Genomic DNA, 24,288 nt, shown 5'->3' on the forward strand with positions numbered 1-24,288 from the left:
GGAAAGAAAAGCGCAGACAAATTGGATCTGGTCCGTTTAGGAGCCTCTGCTGTTTGAAGTGAAATCAGTTCCCAGAGTTTCTCAAAGGAAAGTGGAAGAGAAGGGAGAGGAGTGGTGGGGGTCGGCACAGTAATTCAGGTTTTTTACTTCAGTTCCACAAAACTTTCCAGGTTTGTTTTTTTTTTTTTTTTTTTTACTGTTCTTGAGGCTCTGTGGGGTCTTTATTGGAAACTGGGTCAATACCTCAGTCGGTCCAATGGGATTCTTTACATACTCTGAAATATAGATTTATAGTTCTCGATTTGTTTGCCAAAGTCTGTTTCAATTTTACTAAACATTCCAACTGAAACAATAGAAAAAGGATATATGTATATGTATATATATATATATATATATATATATATATATATATATATATATTACTTTTTTTTATTTTAATTTTTTCAAATGCATGTTTGCAGCAGGGCTACTGAATGAATCAATGAAATCAAAATAATAATAAATAAAAATGTAAATTAAATCAAATAAAAAATAGTAATAATTAAAAAAAAATAATAATTAAAATAATTAAATAAATAATAAATAATAATTAAAATCAATATTTATTTAATTATAATATAGATATTAATTTTAATACATGCCAAAAAAAGAACAATTCCCAATTAATCGTTCATATCAATATTTGCTATATATATATATATATATATATATATATATATATATATATATATATATATATATATATATATATATATATATATATGTATATATATATATATGTATATATATATATATATATATGTATATATATATATATATATATATATATATATATATATACATATATATATATATATATACATACACACACACACACACACACACACACACACACAACACAACACAACACACACTATAAATACACGCCTAGACATTGAAAACAAACTTCTGAAATTATTTTTTAAGAGTGAATGCAGAGGTCCTGAGCCTGGTAACATTTCATAATACTGTCATAGTTCCTAACAGCTTTTACTCTGGGGTTGTTTTTCTTCAGACTCGGGGTGTACAAATCAAAGTCACTGTAACATACATGTTTTCATGGAAATGTGCTGAAATACCTAGAGAAAGACGTCAGTGAAAGAAAGCATGTGCACAGCCCTCTGTGTGAACCGCTTCCTGTCTGGCCATACCATGATAAAGGACCGGCGTCGCAGAGGTGTCACCATCAATAATGTATGTCAGATACCTTTCCTTGTTCATACAAACACAAAGATTTCCTGTCTTCCTCGCCCTCTCCCTCACTTCTTTTCCTTTATTCATTCACACTTCAGCACCATTTCAGTATTGAATCCGTTATGGATTGATTAATTAAGTGCCGATTTTAAATTAACTATTGATTGCAAATGATTGCATTGTGCTGTTCTCATCATTGCTCCTCTCAAAAGTATATAAAGTGTATTATGAAATTAGGAACTAAATTTATGAAATGCCATTTCCATATTTTTAGTAGAAAAAAAATTGTTTAAAAAAATCATAATTATGACATACTAATCAAAATTCAGAGATAAAAGGTCAACATTATGAGACATTAAGTTTAAATAACAAAACAAAAGGTACATTTATTAGATAAATAATGAAGTATGGCATTTAAAGTCAAAATGATGAGATAAAAAGTCAACATTGACATATTGATTTTAAATTACAACAAAAAGGGTAAAATTATTAGATAAAAATTCTTAATTATGACATTAAAAGTCAAAATTCAAATTCAACATTATGACATTAAGTTTAAACTTCAAAATAAAAGGTACAATTATGAGAAATTTTTTGACTAAAATTTTTGAATGTTTGTCTCATAATTATTTTATTATTTACCATTTATGATTAAACAATTTTTCCTAATGTTGCAGAAAAAAATACATGAACGCTCACTCACTGTGATTATTTCTTATTTTGAATTCTATTTTACAATTACCTTTTATTTGCATACAACATAAAATATGAATCTACCAACTGAACAAAAGAAAACATTACACTACTGAATCTCTCTAATATGGGCAAACCTTCTTTATTAGTTTTTGTAATCATTGCTTTCACTTGCGCCCTTCTCTCTCCCCCATTTCAGTCTCTCGCCTCTCACATTCTCATCTCCGGAGCACCTATCGAGGCAGCTGTTATGGTCGCTGGTTCAGAGCAAAATGATTAAAGCGCTTCCAGAAGCTGGAACAGGAAGGGGGGGGCAGCGAGAGATGAGGGGGAGAGGTCACAGGGGTCACCAGTGGAAATCCGTTGAGGTGGTCCCAGCGAACTCCTGCTGTGTGAGTAGAGCCCCACACTGAACACACGCCCCTGTTGGCAGGTATTCAGCTTCTCGGGCCCCAGATCCAGAGGGAGAGAGATAGAAAAAGAGAAGAGGGGAAAAGAGAGGAGAGGAGAGGGCTTGGGGAATGCAGGGAATGAGGTAGAGATGTCCACTCTCTCTCTCTCACGCTGTATCTAACTCACACAGCCGTCCAAGTGAGGGACAGGAACGGCTCCAAGCCACAATGTAAACGAAGCTTTTGCAAGTGCATAATTCAAGACCCCAACTCCTGCCCAGGGTTTCAATAATTGCTAATAAAATGTTTGCAGCTCATTACAAAAATCTAGCCACCATCCAACTACGTCTAGCTGCAGGAGTCCTGCCAAACGAAATCAAAACTATGAAAAGTAACTTTTCCGAACATGCTGTACAAACAAGAAGTTTGTTTTAACCCACAAGACCTTCTTATTATTTATGCTGGCAAACTGGCGCTTCAACTCGAGTCAACATGACTTGACATTCACAGCCCTTTTTACGTCTGTAATGTCAAGTATTTGCAAGTGAAACAAAACATTCAACAAGTTAAAATGTATGAAAAACTTGATTTCATCATTTTCATCAATACAACATAAAAAGTCAAAATTATAGTAAAAATAGGACTTATAACATAAAAACTCATGTCTATGACAAGTCACAATGATATAAAAAGTTTTTTTTTTTTTTTTCGACTGCCTGATTTTTAATATCATAATGTGGTGGAAATGGACTAATTCTTGGGGAGAGTAAATCAGTTTGCATTTAACTACTTTATTTCATGTGACTGCAACTTTGTTTCTCAAAACTGAGACTTTTTAATCTAACAGTCGAATAAGTTTATTCATTAGGAACTGATTGTTGACTCTGTGAAGACTAAAAAAATAGATAGAAATGCAAAAATTTTACCTTTAGGATTGTAATAGGGACTTTGTACTGATTTACCATTAAAAGGTGCATGTTATTGCAGTACCTTAGAGAAGTAATAGCCTAAGCGTACCCATAAGTTACTACTATCAATCTTTTAGTGGTAAATCAGGTACAAAAAGGTGTCCCTTTAAGTTTTTGTACCCCTAAAGGTACAATTTTTGTTAAGAATGAAGAATCAGATTTGAGTCTTTTTTTAAATCTATCAGTATTTTTATAACTATCACAGTACTTACATTGCTTATGACTGTAGCCTGAGATGTCTATTTGGACTTTGCGTTACATAATATTACATTAACGTTAGTCTGGGTGAATCATATGGAAATAAAAGTCTAGGCAGGGCAAGTTATTCAATTCTGATGAAATATTTTGAATAATGTGTCTTGACGAATCATACACTATAACACTAAGAACAAGTATTAATAAAGTAAATAGGGTCAATTTTAATTTAAAAGTAACAGGACATGCAGACGCCCAAATGACTCAAAGCAAAGTCTCATTGCGGTGTTCTTCAAACATTGGGATTTGTTTACAAGTTTAAATAAAGCTGACAGCATCTTGCTGTTTCAGCCTCATTTAGTGTGGAATAGGAAATGCGAGGAATAAAAACAGGCTGAAAGGCCAAGCCACTGACTCAGAGAAGGACAGGACCTCAGCTGACAGCCGAGTTCAATATTTTGCCCGGGAGGCTCGCGAAGGCTATAAAAAGGTTTTGATGTTTGACACCAAATTCCCATCCCAATACCCTCCTCCCGCCTCACACATGGACACATTAAGAAAGGGAAGGGGGGTGGGGGAGAAAGAATCTTTTCACACTTTGGCAGCAGCTGAGGGTTTTCCAAGCCTCCCCACCAAATCGAGACTGTTGGATGACTCCCAATCGCAGCCCTTGTTCCCCTTGAAATGCAGAGCGCCTCCCCTCTTCCTTGCCAGACTCTCCCTCCCATTTCCCTCGGCTCTGATTCCACTCCTCACCACCTGACAACACTGTCTGTCCTCCAGCCAAAAGCGTCAGATCCTTGTGTGAGATGAGAGAGAACTTCCTCCCCACCGTCTCCTGTCCTACGCTCATTTGTGCCTCTTCACTTATTCATTCACTTATTTCCTCATCTCTTCCTAGAGGTGGGAGTCGTTAGGTTTACAGCGTCCCAGTTGTTTTTTTTCCCTCCAGTTTGGCAGGCTGGAGAGCGACCTGCTCAGATGTTTGCGAGGCCGTCATGATCCAACAAACATTGGCGGAGTGAACCACCTGGGAAGGGAAGAGCGAGTATGAATCACGACCCTGTCGTCAACCTCATATCAAAGGAATTCTTGGCGTAAGATGAGGTGGACATCATAGCGTCAAACTCTTGGCCTGATCTTTTGAGTGCATGTGACATCCCTCACGGTCTGAAGACACCACGGGAAGTAAATCCATTGTCTTCGCCGGCATTCCCACTTCTTGCCTTGGTAACAAACGAGCAGGGCTGTTAGCTAACTAACACTTGGAGGGCCTTGCAGGTCTAGAGAGAGCACAAGAACTTCTCCCTTCTCTGCCATGGTCTCGCTTGCAGAGGAACCAAACGTGTAAACACGCTGGACACCGGCCAGTTGGCAGTATGAAAGGGAACTGAATAATGTTAGCTGTCTGAGGACAGAGATAGTCCGTTCCAACAAGCCCCCACCTCTGCAACACAGTGCGGCTTGTCCGCTTGGCACAGCGGACCCGGTCCATCTCCGCACCTGTGCAGGAGGAGCACCCGGAAAAGGAAGAGGGGGGCAATAAATCAGTCTTTTGGCTGCTGAAGCAAATCTAGCAGATAACATTACGCCTGGTGCAGGGGATCTGCGGAATTCTCCCTATAGCAGGACTTCCTGTTGGCCTAATTTATAAATAACAAAAGGACTAGAGCGGAGACGAGTAGTGAAATGTTATAGTGCAATTCTGCACCCAGTGAATGGAGTTATTTATACTCAAAGATTTCCTTTAAAAAAAAAACTGACATATGGTCATAATTTTAAGGCATAATTAGAGTGAGATGTATGGAAGACTCAGTATTTATTAGGAAACTATGAAATATCGTTAATATTAATATCATTTAATGAGGTTTTTTATTTGGCCATTTTTTTAAAAATACTGCATCATTATAGCTTCATAAAAATTATATATGAGGAGACATGAGGGTTTTTTATTATAAACTTTTTTAGGAGTATGTATACAAAGATTTTGTATCATTTCTAACATCTGTCAATCAGTACCCCAGAGATATGATTATTGTTTTTATTTTTTCGTTTTCATTTGTGTGCGTTTTGATTTTTAATTTTGAAGGAGTTTTATGTATGTCTTTTTAGTTTTCCATTACTAATATTGAATAATATTTTAGCGCTTCCATTGAAAAACATGTCTTTATTGTTTTTAAATAAAAGTTTTATTACACTTTACTCCACCTTGAAATAATGGTTCTTCGCATCAAAAAAGGAAAACATATAATCAAAATGCTAAAAAGAAATCTACATTAATTCAAATTTATTTCTCAGCTTTGAAAAAACAAATTGAATATAATTTTTATATTCCTTGTGGATGCAATCTAGCAACCGATGAGCTCATCATGGCAGATTGCTGAAAACAACAAATCCTTTTGTATAAATATTCCTGTTAGCAAATTAAACAACTCAAGGTCTTTATGATATTTTCATTCTAGAGAAGCACAGTTTTTTTGCTGCAAACTAATATCCTCACGTAGCAGCTGTGCCACCTGCAAAATATTATTTTAAGAATCCCAAACTTTGCTACATCCTCTGACTGCTGGATTTCCCGTCTGAAAGCGTAAAGCTCAATGCATCCATCTCAACAGGGGTCATTCTGAACCTGACGGATGAAGCAGTCCTGATGAGCCTTTGGTGGCTGTCCTAAATATCTCTGGAGGAATGAACGTGATTAAAGCATTTTTTTTTTCACTTCTCGTAGCCAGAGCCACCTTCCACTATTAACCATTTACGGGGTGGAGATACTTAGTTGGGGGAGGGGGCCAAAGGAAAACATTCCAGCGGCCCCTTGTAGCCAAAAAGGATATGCTATAATTAGTTCCAGGAGGGCGAGCAGTAGCTGAATGAAGAAAACTGACTTGTTTATCCAGACGAGGAATGGCAAAGCTCTTGTCAATTCCACCCTGTAGATGTGGAGACCGCCGTGCAGCCCCTCATCCATGTCAATTCATCTGTGACATGCTAAACAGATCATAACCCACACACAATGACCCATACAAGAGGACGGAGGGCTGCAGACGCACACGTTTCCTATTGCCCATTCATAAAAAAGGAGACAGGAAGACAAAAAATGTTGGTTTTCTGCCGCAAACTGCATTGGCTGAACTCAAAAAAAGCCTTGGCACACATCTGGAAATGCAGGGCTCATTCTTTTTTCGGACATCCTAACGTTCCGATCGGAGTGCTGTCTCTCTCTGCTCTCCATCTCTGACTCATTATCATTCATACACTTGGCCACAAGTTCATCTCGGACTTATTCACAGGATGTCATACCACTATGCCCACTCCACATTCAGGATGTTTGTAGTATGACTACAGCATGATGAATATGACTCCAGATTCACACCAGCTTGTAACTCATATCAACTGCAACATGTGTCTTTGTGCATTAGAAAAAGCTTAAGTAGGGCCCTATGAAACCTGTTAATTTTTTTTCCGAATTCCATTTTTCCCATTCAATTTTTCTGGATTCTGTTTTATTTTCAAGAATATGTTTTAATGGTTCAATTAAAATGTACCCATCAAAAAGCATGTCTAAATAAATTGAATTCATGAAACTTGAACAGCAGTTTATTACAAGTTTAACAAAAAGTACATTTTTAATGCCGCATTATGAAATATGTTTTCTCTCGATTTAGTTTCATTTTCACAAAATTCTATAATATCGATTAATTTTCTCGATTCCATTTGAATGGTTTCAATAAATTGTAATAATCAAAAGCATATCTTTTGTTGAAATACTGTGTTGTGTATTTACATTATTCTGGTGAATAAATTCTGTTGACTATACTTTAAAAATTATGTTTTAATAATAATTTGATTAGTACTATCATTACATTAAGTTGTCCATTTTTCCGTACAAGTTTTCATGAGTGATTTTCTAAGCATTTCTCTTCATATTTTTTCACTTGTTAAATTGAAAACAAAATATGAAATAAAGGAAAAATATGAAGGAAATATAAACGAAAATTATAAATCTTCGAATTTAATGAAAAACAGGATTTTAATTTGTAGCTAAAACTTTTTTATTTATTTATTTATTTTTTTTTTTTTTGGAAATTACTTTCTCAAAGGAAAATAGTTGAATGCGCTAGCATATTTGTTTCTCCACAGGGTAAAATTTATCATACTTCTATGAGAAAAATCTCCTGTTGCCTGACAGACTTCTGCCCTTGCTTAAGTCTAGTTAACCTTTGACCCATAATCTTTTAGTTTGTTTGCTTGCGTTTCAATCAGGAGGACAAACTATTTTTTCTGGTTACGTCTTTGAAGACATACTCTGAAAAAGGTTGTCTCAAACTTCATACTCATGGATACAGCATCAAGCAAAAGCAAATTTTTTGGTTTATTTTGGAATTATTTCCTCCACATTAATTTCTTTATGTGTAGAATGTTTATAAATGAGAAAAAAGGCACTATTTTATTTGCTACTTATGTTGCTAAGTGAGGAAAAACATTTACAAAGTCTACTTAGCATCTACAAAGCAAATCACTCCATTATCTATTTGTTTAAGATTAACTGACATCAGTGTGTGGGTGGATCAAGTGCGTGTGCGTGTGTGTGTGTGTGTGTGTGTGTGTGGGAGTGTGTACCTGCATCACGCAGCCATCATGAAAGCGCAGCCGAATGCACCTTCGGGCATCAGTACAAAGGAAATAGGGCAATAAATGTAAACTTTATCAGTTCAGTCCAGAGAGTTCAGCCGTTCAGACTCTCAATCTCACACACTCATTTAAACACGTGTCTGGATCAACGTTAACCCTACTATGTTGTGTGAAGAAAAAAAAAAGCATTTTCAATTTTGATGCTATTTTGAAAATGGACTTTTGAAATGTAGCTTTCTATAATTATTCTCTAATAGACATGCTCCATGAAAAGTGCAACACTTTGGTGCGTTAAAAGCGATTAATGTACCAAAAAAAGAAAAAGAAAAAACTATCTAGATAATGCAACTATTTAGAGCCTTGGTGCTCATAAAGACACCATAAGTTTGAATACAATTAGCAACAATTCATTTCTACCAATCACTTTCTATCCTATCTTTCACAGTCCAAATGCAAATAACGTACCATAAAGTAAAAAAAAAAAAAGGTTTGGTAAATAAAAAAAAACACTTTTGTCCACAAGCAGGGCTCCGATGCTTCTGTAAACCTGCCCTCATTCTCTGATCTATCTAACGCTTTGTGCGTCTATTAAAGTTTAAAGTTTCTGTCCTAAAACAGTTTGACGTGACGAGTAAAAGCTGAACTTTAGCATGTACGCTATAGGGGCTCAGCCGAGACCTGGATGTAAAGGGTGTTTTGGAACAGCTCGGCTCACATGTGACTCAAATTGCATTCCTGGATGATAGAGTCAGATGGGTCATGTTTTCCTCCAATACAAATATACTCATTTCTGTATTGTACAAATCATTTCAGCCCCCCGTGCTATATGTGAATTCATGCAACTGTTTAATGAAACCACACTGAGGATCCGAGGAACTGAGAACAAAATAGCCGACTTTAAAGATTTGCACACGGTATATCAAATCTGTGCCGTCACTTTCCTAAAAACGTATAGTGAATTCAGATGTGACACACTTTTGAATCTTTCAAGTCGGTGTGTGTGTGCATGTGTGTCCAGGGGCCTCGGAATGCTTTGCTTTTCCTGTCTGCCTGAGAAAAATCCATAAGGACACAGAGTCGGCATGCCACAAAGGGTTCATTCTCTCCATATCTCCCCGTAGTCATTCTGGTGGCACTTTTAACTGCCTGCGGCTTTACTCCTCCAGCTATCAATCAAATGTGTCAGGCTGATAAACACCCAAAACTTTACTGGAGGAACTGCTGAATTAGACCTGAGTGCAAACAGTTGCGAATACTTTGCACATCCTTTGAATCTTTTGCACATGAATTCTGCAATGAATAAGTGATTAGGTAAAACAAGTACATGAGTGGTATGAATTTTTTATGCATAAATGTATACTAAAAAAAGAGTAACATATTTATACTGAATTTTTTTTTTTTTTTTAAATAATAACTATACATGTAATTGTAAGTTCAAATATAAAACTTGTCCTCATAAACAGTATGTCTTATATATGTTTTTTTTTATTGCACAATTAAAAAAAAAACATATAAGACATATATAAGGTCAAGTTGTTTTTTGTTTTAATTTACAAATACCCCTACAAATTTACTCCTAAAGGACTGAAATAATTTAATCATACTTTTCTACAATATTGTTGGTATATAAAAATGTTTATGTTTATGTAATGTTACACTTATGTTGCAGGATATTAATTCAAGACTTTATACTCAAATCGTATCAATTGGTAAAATACTAAATAAATACACCATGTGTGTTTATGTATGCATGTCTGTCTCTGTATGTATGTATTCATATATATAATGACACATTTTTGTTTCCAGGTATCAGTATATATATAAGACTCCATAAAAAGCCAGATCGACAGGAAAATACATTTTTGTTAATTGAATAATAAAGGAAATTATATAAAAATTAACATTACAAGAAAATTCATAAAGGTAAAATGTATGCATAAAATATAAACATAATTGTTGTTTATTAATGAATGAATGAATAATAAAACATGATTCAAAATATGTTTTTCCAAAGCTTGATGAGACACTGAAAAGCATACTGGTGAATTTTCCTGCATAGTTTTGGAAGGTAAATGGGAACGTGCTGCAAATGGCTGTGTTCAGTTATATATATGACTAATGTAAACAAACTCACCCATTTCCTGGGTCTCCCTCTAGGTCTTTTCTCCCCTGTGGTCTCAGCTTTCTGCAAATGCCAACAACCATGAATTAGTGGCCGGTATTTCATCAAGTGCTTTAAACAAATTTTTCAGGCACACAATTTGTCACAAGCAGAGTCATTTTCATATACAGCCACAAAAGGAGAAGGTTAAATGCTAGGGCTCCATTTCCTCTAACGCGTTTAATGCAGAAAGAGTTTGTAAGGTATATCCGGGCCTCCAACAATGAACTATCTCCATTGCTCAAGTTCCTGGTCTGTACAGCGTAATATTTCACTAGAGGAATTTTATGCCATTCAAGTGTAAATAAGAGCACCATTATCAGCAAAACCACCCAGATAAGGGCCATGAAAGACAGTTATGGGGTTTCTATAATAGTGGCTCCAACTTAAGTTCACTGAAGTAGTCTGTAAAGATAAAACACCAATGCCTTTAACATTTTGTCTAAAACATAACTTCACCTTCCCGTTGCTAAAGAACATTAATAATGTTTAGGAGGCAAGATTTCTGATTTGACTGTTGTCTAACTCCACCGTATGAACCAAAACAGAAGGGTATTTTTTTCCAAGGACATTATGTGTCATTCAAGCAACAATTTTGTCCTCCTCTGAAAATGTAACTGAAATTATTTGACAAGTGGAAGCAGGAGAGCCTTGCCCCGTGGGTTTGAACGGCGTGGAGACAATTAACAAGACGAGAAGTGTCTTCTTTATTAATAGGATATAAAGTTTTCTTCTGGTCATGGGCTTTTTTGTTATACAGAGGCCTGCAGGAAACTTTACCCAAATCCTCAAAAATCTATGAATTATGCAAATCCTCAAAAATCTATGAATTATGCAAATGACCCAAGAAGGATAGGCGTCAGTGCTATCATGTTTGTCAGCAGAGTACGTCCAACCAAGTGAGATACAAATCAGTGTTATAAAAATCCTAACAAAATTGCTAAAAATGACATTACTAGAAAAAAAATTATGAAATTAAAATGAAAAAATATACATATATTTTTTTTTAGTGAACAATACAGAAATAATACTAAAACAGCACTTGTTCCGTGAACTGAATCAATGATTCACTGAAAAGATCCGATTCAGCAGGATGATTCTGTTCATTAACAGGACAACATTATACTTCTCTCAAGGAAGTACTACGCCAGGGAAGACATTAAGATTTTCAGTAAATAATGTCTTAAATTTGGATCTTTTCCTCACCCAAACCTAGCGTATGGTTTCAGAAGATTTTAAATACCACGAACGAGCCATATGAGACACTTTCTGGTCATTTGGAAGTTTTACAGACACACACACTTACCTTCAATATTTTCTTCAAATATTCACCTTTTATATAAATTAAACCTATGGGGGTTCAACAGCTTTTCATGGTTCAGCGTCTTTAAAGGGACAACTTTGTACTTTATTTACTCTTAAAATATTTACAGAAGTTCCTTAAGGGAACATATTCCTATTTTAAGGCACTAATACGCACCATTTAGATCAAGATAAGGCACAAAGTTTTCTCTTTAAAGGAACTGCCCCAATGTACTCCTGAAGGTACAATTTTAGCACATTCTTCTCTGACAGTGAAGAAAGAGTCATATGGGTTTGAAAAGACATGAGGGTAAATGATGACAGAACTTTCTTTTGTGGGTCCCTTTGAACCCATATTCTTATGGTTGGAAGACTTCCTCAACAGCTTCTAAAATGCATCCCTGTCTCTCGTGTTGTGTGTGATGTGTTCAGCCCTGTTTGGGTTGGTCTGTTTTCCCTGACTAAGTATGCAGGCATTGTCAAGGCTCACATTACCACTTCTCCAACAAGCACAGTTTGTTTTGAATACCCCAAGGACGCTTCACCATTCTGCGTAGGCATGATGGAGAAATATAAACCTGAGCGTCATAGTTCATGCCGCAGCCGGTCACTTAGAAAGGACACAGAGGCAGCTACGGGTCGGTGGTCAGCCATGTGGGTCCTTACAGGATCGAAATAGGTAAAAAATGTGATGTAAAGATTAGATTACGGGGCTTATAATTCCTTCACATTCTCAAAGACACGATCCCTTTAACCTCACCTCTCCTCATCTGTGTCTTTCACAATGTCTCTGTCTGTCTTTCTCGGTCCAATCAGTGTCTCCCTACCCTCAGTCCTCTGTTGGGGATGCTGCATTTTTAATGAGGAGATTTAATGGTCTGCAAGACGACACCCTGATCAATTAATCATGTCAGTGTTTGCGTGTCTCGTCCAGCCAAGTCTCGTGTCCACGGCAGAGACAAGCCTGGGTGCTCACTGTCCTCTTCGACACCAGGACATCCTGGCATGCGTGTGAGGCCGGGGACAAGGCCATCTCTTATTAATGGAAAGGGAGGGGCGGTATCGCCTCTGCCAAACCCACTTTTGCGAATGGAGAGTTTAAAATTAGCCCCCTGGTGCCCCGTATCAAGTTCCAACAATATCTAGTCAATGGAAAATATTCAGGCTAGTCATTAGGGCCAATGTATTGACCAAAAAGATCATAGCAGGGCAGAAACTGTCTGGTTATATGTGTTGACAGCTAAAACCGTGTTAATAAACACTGAGGTATATTATGGCTTGCTTAGCCTGATTTAGCCTGGATTGCTCATGTGATACAAGCTCTGTGGGTTCTTTAGTGCAATTAAGAGCCAACAGAAGCCTCTGTGATGTGAATGGAAGAATCTGTAATGCGTGAATTAAACTGCATTATTTATTGACTGCTACATTTCATGAATCTGGAGGTTTATGTTTATTCCTTCATTGTCTCAAGGTTCTATCAATCTATCTATTGTTCCGGCTTTCTGTCATTGTTTCAATCGCCTTCTATCGATCATTCTAACCATCCATCCGAAGATTTACCTTGTATAACAATGTATTTTCTCATTCTGCAATACTTACCTCACAAAAGAGTTCTCCTCTGGTACTTACAGTATGTTTGAGCAAGTGCAGCATCAGTGTGGAGTCAGTTTGAGACGCAGAGCCTTTAAACTTTGGGTTGTGAAAGTGGTAGAAGACAAATGACTGATAGCGGACGGGAGAGCAAATCTTGTGAGAAGTGTCTCTAGTGAGGCACCTTGCCGATTTAGGTTCTTTTCATCTCGATGGATTTATCAGTCCACTGTATCATAACAATGCTAAACAAGATTAAACGGGATTACGCTAGCAGAAAAGTGCTGAAGCTTTTCAAAGCCGTCCCGTGGCTGTTTACAGTGGTACATCGCTGCGAAAAGAGAGTGCTCGGAGCTGTCAGTGAGTTATTAACCTAAACTAATTCCGCAAATAGACTTCTCAGCGTCCCTTGACAACTCGGAGATGAGAATCACATAGTAATACTTCTAAAACTCAAACGCACTGACAGTTGGAGGGAACGTCCCGCAAACATATGCCAGACTAGACCACACACACAAGCGAGGCTGAAATGTTAATGACTTCATTACAAAACGCTCGCCAGAACAACTCCTCTTTAAAGGCATTCCCAATACATAAACAGAAATATGCGATTACAGATGCTGACAGTCGCATTCAGCTACACTGATGCACAGCGACTAAATCTTATGTGATGCTGCTATTTGCTTTTCTGTTTACATGGGTATTAGCAAGGAATTGGAACGGAGTTTTGTTTGGAAATATGCAACAGTACATGCTCTATACTCCCTGCGCAAAGTATACACTTCATGCATGCATGCCTGTGTGTGTGTGTGTATGCCTGCATGTTTGTGGTTCTCTCGCGTATGCGTGGTAATTTGCCTAAGGCGAGACACAGAGAGAGAGAGTATTTATGTGTGTAGAATTCACTGCTACTTTTAGGTGTGCAGGTCAGAAGGACTCCCCTCGCCACATTACTGGAGCTTAGTGTTAACTACTGCGTTGAAATACACAGCAAAGAGGTTCGGCTCACTGCGCTCCGTTCACACAGGCTTTATGATTTAGACATCAATAAGGCAGTGCCCAACATTCACACACACATACATACGCCCCGGATGTCGACACATTTCTCATACTTCTAAATGTTCCTGACACGTTCTTGATAAATGATTTATAAAAATGGTAAGAGCCCATTTCCTCAGTTAACACTGCCAAGGTTAATATTCTTTTTCTTGTGAAGTGGTACATGATAGATAGAATGATAAATAGAAGGATAGAACAACTTTTCAGTTGGATAGACATAATAGAATGATACACAGAATGTTAAGGTGTGCAGAAATTTGCCTGGTTCTCACCTTCTGCGCTGCTTTGGATGGGCCCTTGTTCTTGCTTCCTTTGGGGCGTCCCCTCGGTCGTTTGGGGACAGGCTCTCCTGTGGGTTCCTGAGAATGAGAGGAGGCGAACTTATGCCATGAGCGCAGAAAACAATGGCATGGACCATCAGCAAGCTAAGTGGCATTTATTCGGAAGAAACCACAAGCACACTTTTCACACCAGTTTTTTTTTCTTCAAATCATAAAACAATAAATACATTGCTCAAAATAACAGCAAATGCATCTGGACGCTTTCTGTTTGTCAAACGTTTGTGGATCACGTTCATAGTTACTGTGACGAACTACACCTGTGGTTACTGTGCTGTGTGAACGAAAGAAGAACTGACTTCATACAGCCTTTAAAATCACATTGGGACCAGCTGCTTTAAAGTACCGGTAATTGCAAAATTAGCTTAGCCATGTGCAGGTGCCATTTGATTGGCCATCTAAGGCAAAGACATTCAAGCATTTAAGGTGTAGCATGACTGTCCAGAAGTGTCCTAATACATTTTGAGACCACTGCTGCACTCTACCTCTTCTCAAAGAAGACAGGGTCCGCCTTCAACCATACACATATTTACTGATGGTCTCCCATTCACTTGGGGCTTTACAAGTTAAAACCAAAGCAACAAGCAAATGTTGTGTGTCTATGTGTGTGCATACATAAAAAACAACTAAATGTATCTTCAATTCTTGCACATACAACAAAACTTATTATTATTTTTTTATAATTTTTTAAGAATTACAAAAAAAAAGGTTTCCACATACATGCATCATCTGTGCCAGACAAACAATTCAGTATATTTGGTGAATGACTTTATTTTTAACCCTTCTGGCCAGCTCATCCTCATGGCTATTTGCAAACAGAGGTATTGCAGTGAGTCACTTGTGAATTACTTAAGATAGTGAATCACATCCTCTGACCACAAACACTCAAAACAAGAATTTCGAAGGATGTGGTCATGACTAAATAGATAGATGTTTAGTGACATTACATTTTAATTACATGCCTGTTGTTATAGTAACCACTGCTCACACCAACAGGTACATTTAAAATAGCCAATATACAACATTTGTCTCTATCTCTGTATACACACACAAAACATTTAGGCCTACTATATCAATTACTATACATATACTACTGCTATATACTATATATACTACTATATAATTATTACTATATAATAACTATATAATATATGTATGTTTTGTAATTTAGACGAATCACAGTGCATCATTTAAGAAAACCTATAATGGTTTGTTCAAATATATATTTTATTTGGTCTGATAAAAGATTTCTAAAGCAAACTGGGTTTGATCTCATCACATCAACAGAGGACCCTGTAGCGCAGGCTATACATTTAGCAGATCTTATCCAAATCAACTCACAAAAGTGCTTTAGCATCACATACGAGAGACCGTTGTGTTCAACAGATGGCAAGCGTGTAATTTGGAATACTATCTGCTAGGAACAAAGTGCTTCCTGTACAAATACAAACAAGTGCTACTCGTAGGCCTACAATAAACCTAACACACATACAAGCTATACATTCAGTCTGCAGGAATTCCCCACAAGAGAAACACAAACTTCAAATGCAATCGCAATCTAAGCACACAAGCTTGATACTTCTGTCTAAAAACACCCAGTGGACATTCTTGAATAGAACACAGTAGAAACGAAGAGACTTCATATTTCATGCAATGACAGCAGTGTCCTTCAGTGTGCCATACTTTAATTCATCAAAACTATTTTAAAGAAACATTTTTATTTATCTTGAATTATTATACACATAACTCAAAGTACATTAAAATATCTGCACTTAAATAATAATTTGTCATACTGTTAAAATGAAGTAGTGAAGATAAAACATTATTAAAAGCAGTAAAAATTTAGAGGAAAAAATTAGAAATTAAATAAAATAAAAAATCACTTGTTGTAGCCTATATATATATGTTTATGGCCAAGTTATACATAGTTTCCATACATTCCATCCTGTACAAAATATAAAGTGCAATAGATCACACCAATATATATATATATATATATATATATATATATATATATATATATATATATATATATATATATATATATATATATATATATATATAAAACATCTTAAACCAGACTAGATTGGTTTGCTGGTCTTAACTGGACTACTTGGTCTCCCAGCCTGGCTAAGCTGGTGTTAAGCAGGTTTAGCTGGTCGCATAGGTGGTCAAAGTGAAAACCTGCAGCCAGACCTGTCTGAAAGACCAGCAAACTAGCCCAGTCTGGTTTAAGCTGTTTTTGCAGCAGGGGTGCATGTAAACATGAGCCATAAAGTGCGGGCGAAAAGTAGCCTAATATATGGTTACAGTAAGAATGTTTATTGAGCAGCCCTGCAGGTCTAAACGCGCCCGTTCCTCAATTTAGAATATTAAAGGTGGAAGAAATAAGAGTCACACACTGACCTGTTGCGGCTTCCTGGGTCTACCCGGTCCCCTCTTCTTTGGCTCGGCAGGGGCAGGCTCGGGCTCGGTTTGCTCCTGCGATCCTGAAGCTTCGCCGGCGGCTTCCTCACCGCGCGCGCTCATCGTGTGTGTGAGTTCCAAACGGAGTCTTGAGCACGTTCTGTTCCTGCAGTCAGTGTCTTGCGCTCACCAATGCGCGCTTATCAAGAACAATGCGCTTAAAACCGGTGTGCACATGAAGGGGATGCAGAATGTAAACTAAAAGCGCGGTATTGTGAGAAGCACGTGCTGTCTCTCTCTTGGTTTGAGAATTTGGCTTACACACGCTGAGGGGGAAAAAAATCTCCTGTGTAGAATTAAGTGGGGGTGGCTTTAGTAATAAAATAAGCCCGGTTATCGATTGCTATTTGAACGAGACATTCGCAGAGGGAAGTGTGACAGTGTCCTGTCAAATCCACACTAGTGCGGATTCAAGAATTTGCGGGGAACGGCTTTCTACAAGGATTGGTTTAAGTCAAAAAATGGGGGCATTTTAAATGCATCCCTGCTGCCCACACGGAAATAAGTCCACGGACTGTGGATGAGGATGAGGTATATACATTAAAAAAAGAGGAGAGAGAGAGAGAGAGAGAGAGAGGCGAAAATCACTTTTCCCGTGGGTGGATAACACGGGGAGGGAGGGGGCACGAGAGGCGCAAAAAGAGAGAGAGAAAAGAATTGGACAACAGCCAGAGAAAACATGAGAAATACTAAGAGGGGAGACCACATTGAGACAAACTCACGTGTCCAGCACCATTCATGTTACTGGCTACACTCCAGAAAAGTTTAAAGACACAGCACAGTTCATAGACTGTTTATTTGTTTGTTTATCTCAAGACATGTTAACGATACGTAACCTTTGGGATGTGCTCCGATTCTTTTTTGTGTCCGCCAACTATTCTTTTAGTGTACTTTTTCCAGGAATAAATATTTGAGAGAAAAGTTTCGTGTTGCATTTACTGCCCTCAGCATTGCCACATGATGAGATCATTTCAGATTTCATCTATTTAGTTCGACTTCTTAGAGGCTGCATGATTGCAATACAATAGGCGTAACAGTATATTAAGAAAACTAATATTAAAACAAAAATATGGGTTTTTATCCATTTATCCGTTACTTTTTGTAACTTTTTGTTACTTTTTTTTTAAATATATATATATATATATATATATATATATATATATATATATATATATATATATATATATATATATATATATATATATATATGTATGTATATATATATATATATATATATATATATATATATATATATATATATATATATATAATGTTTATGGCCAAGTTATATTTCTTATATATATATATATATATATATATATATATATATATATATATATATATATATATATATATATATATATATAAATTGTATCTATGTTTGAACAACTAGTGGTCACTGGTGCCTTAGAACACAAAGTAGCTAGTTCTTGATTCATGATTTGCAGCTTATAATTATGCAGTGAAAAAAAGTGCATTATTCACATCCAAAAAGTTTTTGTTTATGTTATATATGTGCATGTATTGTGTATATTTATTATGTATATATATATATATATATATATATATATATATATATATATATATATATATATATATAAATACACATGTATATATTTATATAATCTCTAATGTAGGTATATAAATGTATTTAATATACAAATAACATATTTTTCTTAAATATATATACATGCATGTGTGTGTGTATTTCTACATACATAATAAACATACACAGCACACACACATATATTATAGCCTAGTCTATAAACAAAATATTTTAATTGGATGCGATTAATCGCAATTAATTGTTTGAGAGCAAAATAATAAAACATGAAAAAACATGATTTGCTATTCAATAATTGATTCAGATTAATTTAGTAACCCAGCTGATTCAAATGTGTTTGAATTTATTAGAAGAAGAAAAAATAAACCATTATTTCCGAATCAGATAACACTGGTCGCGCTATGTTTTTCAGTGAATTAATGAATAAATAAAGCAAGCATTCATTCAATTGGACTACACTGGTGCCGCTGTATGATTTTGATTCACACACAAAAAATAACTACTTTGAGTCCTTAGCTCAGGATTCGGACTACTTCAATGTCATGTACGTGTGTTTCATGCTTTAGCCTAACTTCGGTTTTAAAAAAAGGACCCCGAACGTAATAAAAAGAAAACATTCAAATAAACGTTTGTTTGTAATGTAAATCCTATATTACCACTAAGGAATCTGATTATAGCTCATTTAATTACAGCGCCAAATTAAATAAATAATTTGAAATTTCCACCAATATACACAGTTTACGTCACGCCTCGTGCTATGCAGTTTTACACACTAATCAAAAGTGTGTAAGCGAAAGGGAAGCAGTTGTTTTTTGTCCCTCAAGGCCGCGAGCACAAGCAGATCGACCTCCAACAGCCGCGTGTCTTTGAAGTCTTCCGCCCATCGACGTGGAGTGAGATCAATTACACAAGAACAACAGTGACAGAGAATAAACTGCTTTACGTGGAGGGCCTTTCCCACGATCTGACCAAGCCTGCTCGACCAACGGGGGAGGAATGGCAAAGTCCTCCCAACCCTCTCCAAATGAATACAATTGTGTCAGAGATGGGCTTTATTACCGAGAGCTGGAGGATCTTGAACTCCAAGAGCTGCACAAAGCACAACAAAGATGGAAGAAGGACAGAAAGAAAATGAAAAAGTGCATCGCCAAAGATATAAAATACATGTTTTATGGGTCACTGAATGATGCAATTTTTTGTCTGGATCTATAAAGGTTACTTTATGATATTTTTAACATAACATCAAGTAAAGTTATTTTGGTATTTTAAGATTAGGCGGTGTAAATCTACACACATACACACAAGAAAATAATTAAAAACTTGAAATGCTTAATTAAATTTTGAAAAAAGCAAAGTAACCACAACCTTTTTTTTCTTTTTTTTTTTTTGTCAAATGAAAAATAATAAAATAGAGAATGATACTACAGACCCCTGTAGTGTGTCAAGGTCATTTAAAAATATATAATTCAATTATCAAAATGCATAACCCCGTAAATAAATAAAAAATGTGAAGGTAAACATATTTTAACAACTTTTCAAATATCTTTTAAACAGGCCATCTCAGACATCATTAACCTTTATACAATAAGCGTCTTAATGTGTGCATGTATAATATAACTTAATGCACTTTAATGGATTTGTTATGGTTACTGAATATTGCTGCTGATTCTAGAGAATTTGAAAAATTTTCTAGTACTTGCGACATGATTCTTTGTATCTGGTGATATGTCAACATCAGGGCGGTTATTTTTACACTACTGCATTTTTATTATTCCTCACTGCATGTTCTTCATCATTATTCGGAAACCGTGCAGTTTGTAGAACTGGCTGCAGAAGGGAGTGTTTTGCTTGTGAAAGAGACTGGTTAATTTGTAGTTGGTATTCAGTTCATTCATAAAAAACAGCTCTCAGACCCCCAAAGAAGGTGGAGAAGAGGAATTTCAAACCACTCCCCCGCAGACAGAGCGGCGTCGGGACCGCCAGCGAATGAAACGAATACGATCAATAGCCCCAGCCACAAATTACTGCCCAAAGTACTACCAAGATCGATTACGGCCAACTTGAAACTTTTGTCAGAACACAGAGATATATGACTTGAATGTATACAAATTGTGCAAAATGCACTTGCAGTCTCTCCTTTTGCAAAATTCAAGAATGGTGAAAAGTTTTCTATTGCATAGCATTCATAAAAAAAAAAAAAAAAAACATTTTATATATGTATATATTACACACAAACTGTATAATTAATTCCTAAAGTAATAAAAATAAATCCTGAAAAAAAGTAAAAGTAAAAAAAAGCATTAAAATAATAATCACGTAAATCACGAGAATGCAGGCCAAATCTGCAGAAACGTGAAGGAAACAAAGCGCTCACAGGGTGTAAAAAAAGCAGGAGCATGTGCATTTCAAAAGACATTCTTTGGGTTGGACACAGATTTCCTTTTTTTCTCTCTCTCGGACAGAGGAGGGGAGCGCTCGTCCACCGCGGCACACTAAAAAGATTTGAGACCAACCACAGCCCCTTTGCCACCCGATGTCAATTTTAACCATTTCACCCCCAGACGGCCTCAAAGCGGCCTACACATATGCGATACATTTATGAAAGCCGGCTGCCAGGGGCCGACAGCCACACATCAGACACAAACTGTTAAAGCATTTTCCTCTTCACTTCAGTCTCAAAGCTGCATATCTAGCGGTAAGAGAAAAAAATGACACAGAAAATGTTCAATGCTTATGGGGGGGGGGGGGGGGGCTGTGGGGGGCTTATCAAATCTAGTGAAGAAGTCCCAGGCAATGAGATGAGCAAGTTTTACTGTTTGTTACAAATGGATCTCAGATGCTTTCTTCACATTTCACATGGCTTATCACATTTTCTGTATTCATTTTAAAAGAAAATGTATTTAAATATGACAAAATGCATTAAATACAGTCTTAGCAGCTGAAAGGAAATTAGCCAAAATAGCATTTGATAATATTTAGTAATATTATATACTATTGATATTTAATGTGCATGAGATATGTTACTATATTATTTAATGTGCATGAGAGAGGAAGCATATATTAATAATGCAATATTTATAATAATATAATAAATAAATTATACATTTTCATTTATTATTATAATGTATGAACTGTGAAGGAATCATTTATGTATTACAGAGTACACACACATAATATAATAATCATAATAAATATAATATAATAATAAATATATAATTTTATATTCATATATTTATTTTAATTATATGTGAAATTATATAATTTTGTAAATTAAATTGAAAACAATTACATAAATTACCAACATTATATAATTAGATATTATTTATTATTATAACATATAATAGATAGATAGATAGATAGATAGGATAATATATGAATATGCATAAGATATAACAATAAAAAATAAAAATACAATATTTGTGTGTATTGTACATACATACATATATGAGTGTGTGAATGTGCGCACATTTACATGTAATTTTATACATATATTTGGACAAAATATTTAATAAAAAATGTGTTTGAGATGGAGGAAACGTATAATAATAATTAAAATATTATTATTATCTCTCTCTCTCTCTCTCTCTCTCTCTCTCTCTCTCTTAATATATTAGACATTTACAAGTAGATACACACACAGTATAAAAGCCAACATGGCAGTCTGACTGGTCACTGAGAAATGGACTATCTAGGGTCAGTCACCCTGTCGAGGGGTTAAAGGTGACGTGGGGCCATAAAGACAAATTATCAGCCAGAGCTGTCTCTCCCATCCCCTCCCTTCTGAAGTGACATAGACGTCTGGCCAGCTCCCAGGCCACCTTGGAGAGACGGGGAGGCAATGTGTGCAAGCTCACACAAACTCCCACCTCACCGAACCTGAGTCCCCTGTGAACGGCAGGGTCCGCTGGTCTATTCATAGTCTCCAGGCTCTCGTATTCCTAATGTAGTCAGATGGAAAAGGAAAGGGTGACCTGTCTGTATGGAAATGGACCTTTGTGAACTGGCGCTCCAGATTGGGAAGCAGGTACAATGTGGCGTCACAGGTCAACAGAAGGTGCTGATCCAGGAGAACACTTGTGTGTCACTGTGTCAAGAGACTACAGTTAGTTTACTGTTTACAATGGGATTCACACGCAGCACTTGAGATGCTGGCTTAGTACAGATCTCCTGAACACCTTAATGGGATTGTTCACTCACAAAAATATTTAGATTCATGTATTTTTTTTTGTTTTTTCGATAAAAAATCCCAAAATGTACACAACTTAAAATAAAACATCACACAATGTAAATAAATTGTCACAGATTAAGAATATGTGAATAACTCAATTTTGACAAAAATGTCATATAGAACCTTATAATTCCAAGGGGACGATTTGTCAGTAAAGCAGCTATAAGGGAAGTTCATGTCATGCTGGTTTGTTGATAAGACAAAAAGAGCGGGTCTTTGAGGACTTTCTGTTGGGATATATTACTATAAACATCTTGAGCTGGTTTGGGTGATGATGAGTGAACAATACGACTTCTTTAATGTCAGATAGTTAAAATAAATAACATGGTTTAGATAATAATATGCTATTAATATATGGCCAGTCTAAACTACCTGTTTTAGGAAATTCAGGTAATTTCAAGAGGTTTTTAAACTATCTATTAAATAAAAGAATAACCAGTGTGGAGAATGAATAGATAAAAAAAAAAAAAAAACTAGATTTAAAATTTTATATTTTCATTGCTCTCCATTAATATTTAACTACTTAAATATTACTACTTTATAATGAAGCATATTTTAACCTAAATCATAATTTTTTAATGTACTCTGACCATGTCTTTTTTTGTATGTGTATGCTAAACTTGCTCTTTGTGTTTAAGAACTTCCACTGCCGGAAAATCTCAGCATGTTAACTTCCTGTGATGGAGGCATTCAGGAAACCAAGAGCAGAAAAACCCGCTGTCCTTTGACCTCCGTGATACTGGCCAGACTTTTACCTCCACACTTTGTTAAGGTCAGAGTGTAACCAACACAAAGGATGTACCTCCCAAGATGAGCTGAAGCGCGAAAACTTTGCTCACAGTTTTTTTTTCTCTCCCCCATCCTTGCTCTCTTGCAACTAGATTAACTAATTATCTGACTAGTTAAAGAATGCACACAATCTCAAGAGACTACAATGAGTCAAAAGCAGCAGATAGGCAACGATGCATTTCATGCTTTTAAGAGCCCTCAAAAACATAAACTTCACATTAGCCATGGAATAAGATGATAGGGTGGGGTCCTGCCCCAGTTAAGCAATAGAAATGCTACATTGAGCATTCTCCAGTTATCATAGAGCTGGCTGCCATCTGAAAGTAGCACCTGAGCTGTCTCTTCTCCTCAATGCCACTCTAAATGTGTGTGCTGCAGATGACAGCTGGCAGGCCAAAGGCTCCATCTGCCGGCACAGATGAGAGAAGTTGACAACTAACACTCCCCATTCACTCATTCACTAAAGTTCAGAGGACACCAAATGAGCACATTCCACTGAACGCCCCCAGCTCTGCTAAATCTATCTCTCAGTGCACCTCACTGTCAAGAGAGACATACAGCAGTCACTGCTTTGTCTCTGAGACATGTTCAGATTTACAGCACACTTTATTAAAGCTAGACGGTTTTTTTCTCAAGAAAATGGGAATGTTTGACCTTGGGGTTCAAAAGTCTGAGACC

At 36.3% G+C, this 24,288-nt stretch overlaps 1 protein-coding gene across 1 annotated transcript in view; it reads right to left on the minus strand.

Moving 5' to 3' along the window:
* LOC113064073 (high mobility group protein HMGI-C-like) overlaps positions 1–17,569 on the minus strand; it is a 29,654-nt gene extending 12,085 nt beyond the window's left edge. The window contains exons 1-3 of the mRNA XM_026234616.1: positions 16,970–17,569; positions 14,498–14,584; positions 10,248–10,298 (exon numbers count right to left, since the gene is read on the minus strand). Coding sequence (XP_026090401.1) covers positions 10,248–10,298; positions 14,498–14,584; positions 16,970–17,092 — 261 coding nt within the window. The 5' untranslated portion in view covers positions 17,093–17,569. The remainder of the gene's footprint in view (positions 1–10,247; positions 10,299–14,497; positions 14,585–16,969) is intronic.
* Between the last annotated feature and the right edge of the window lie 6,719 nt (positions 17,570–24,288).

Source organism: Carassius auratus, chromosome 4, assembly GCF_003368295.1.
Source record: "Carassius auratus strain Wakin chromosome 4, ASM336829v1, whole genome shotgun sequence".
Lineage (NCBI taxonomy): Eukaryota > Metazoa > Chordata > Actinopteri > Cypriniformes > Cyprinidae > Carassius > Carassius auratus.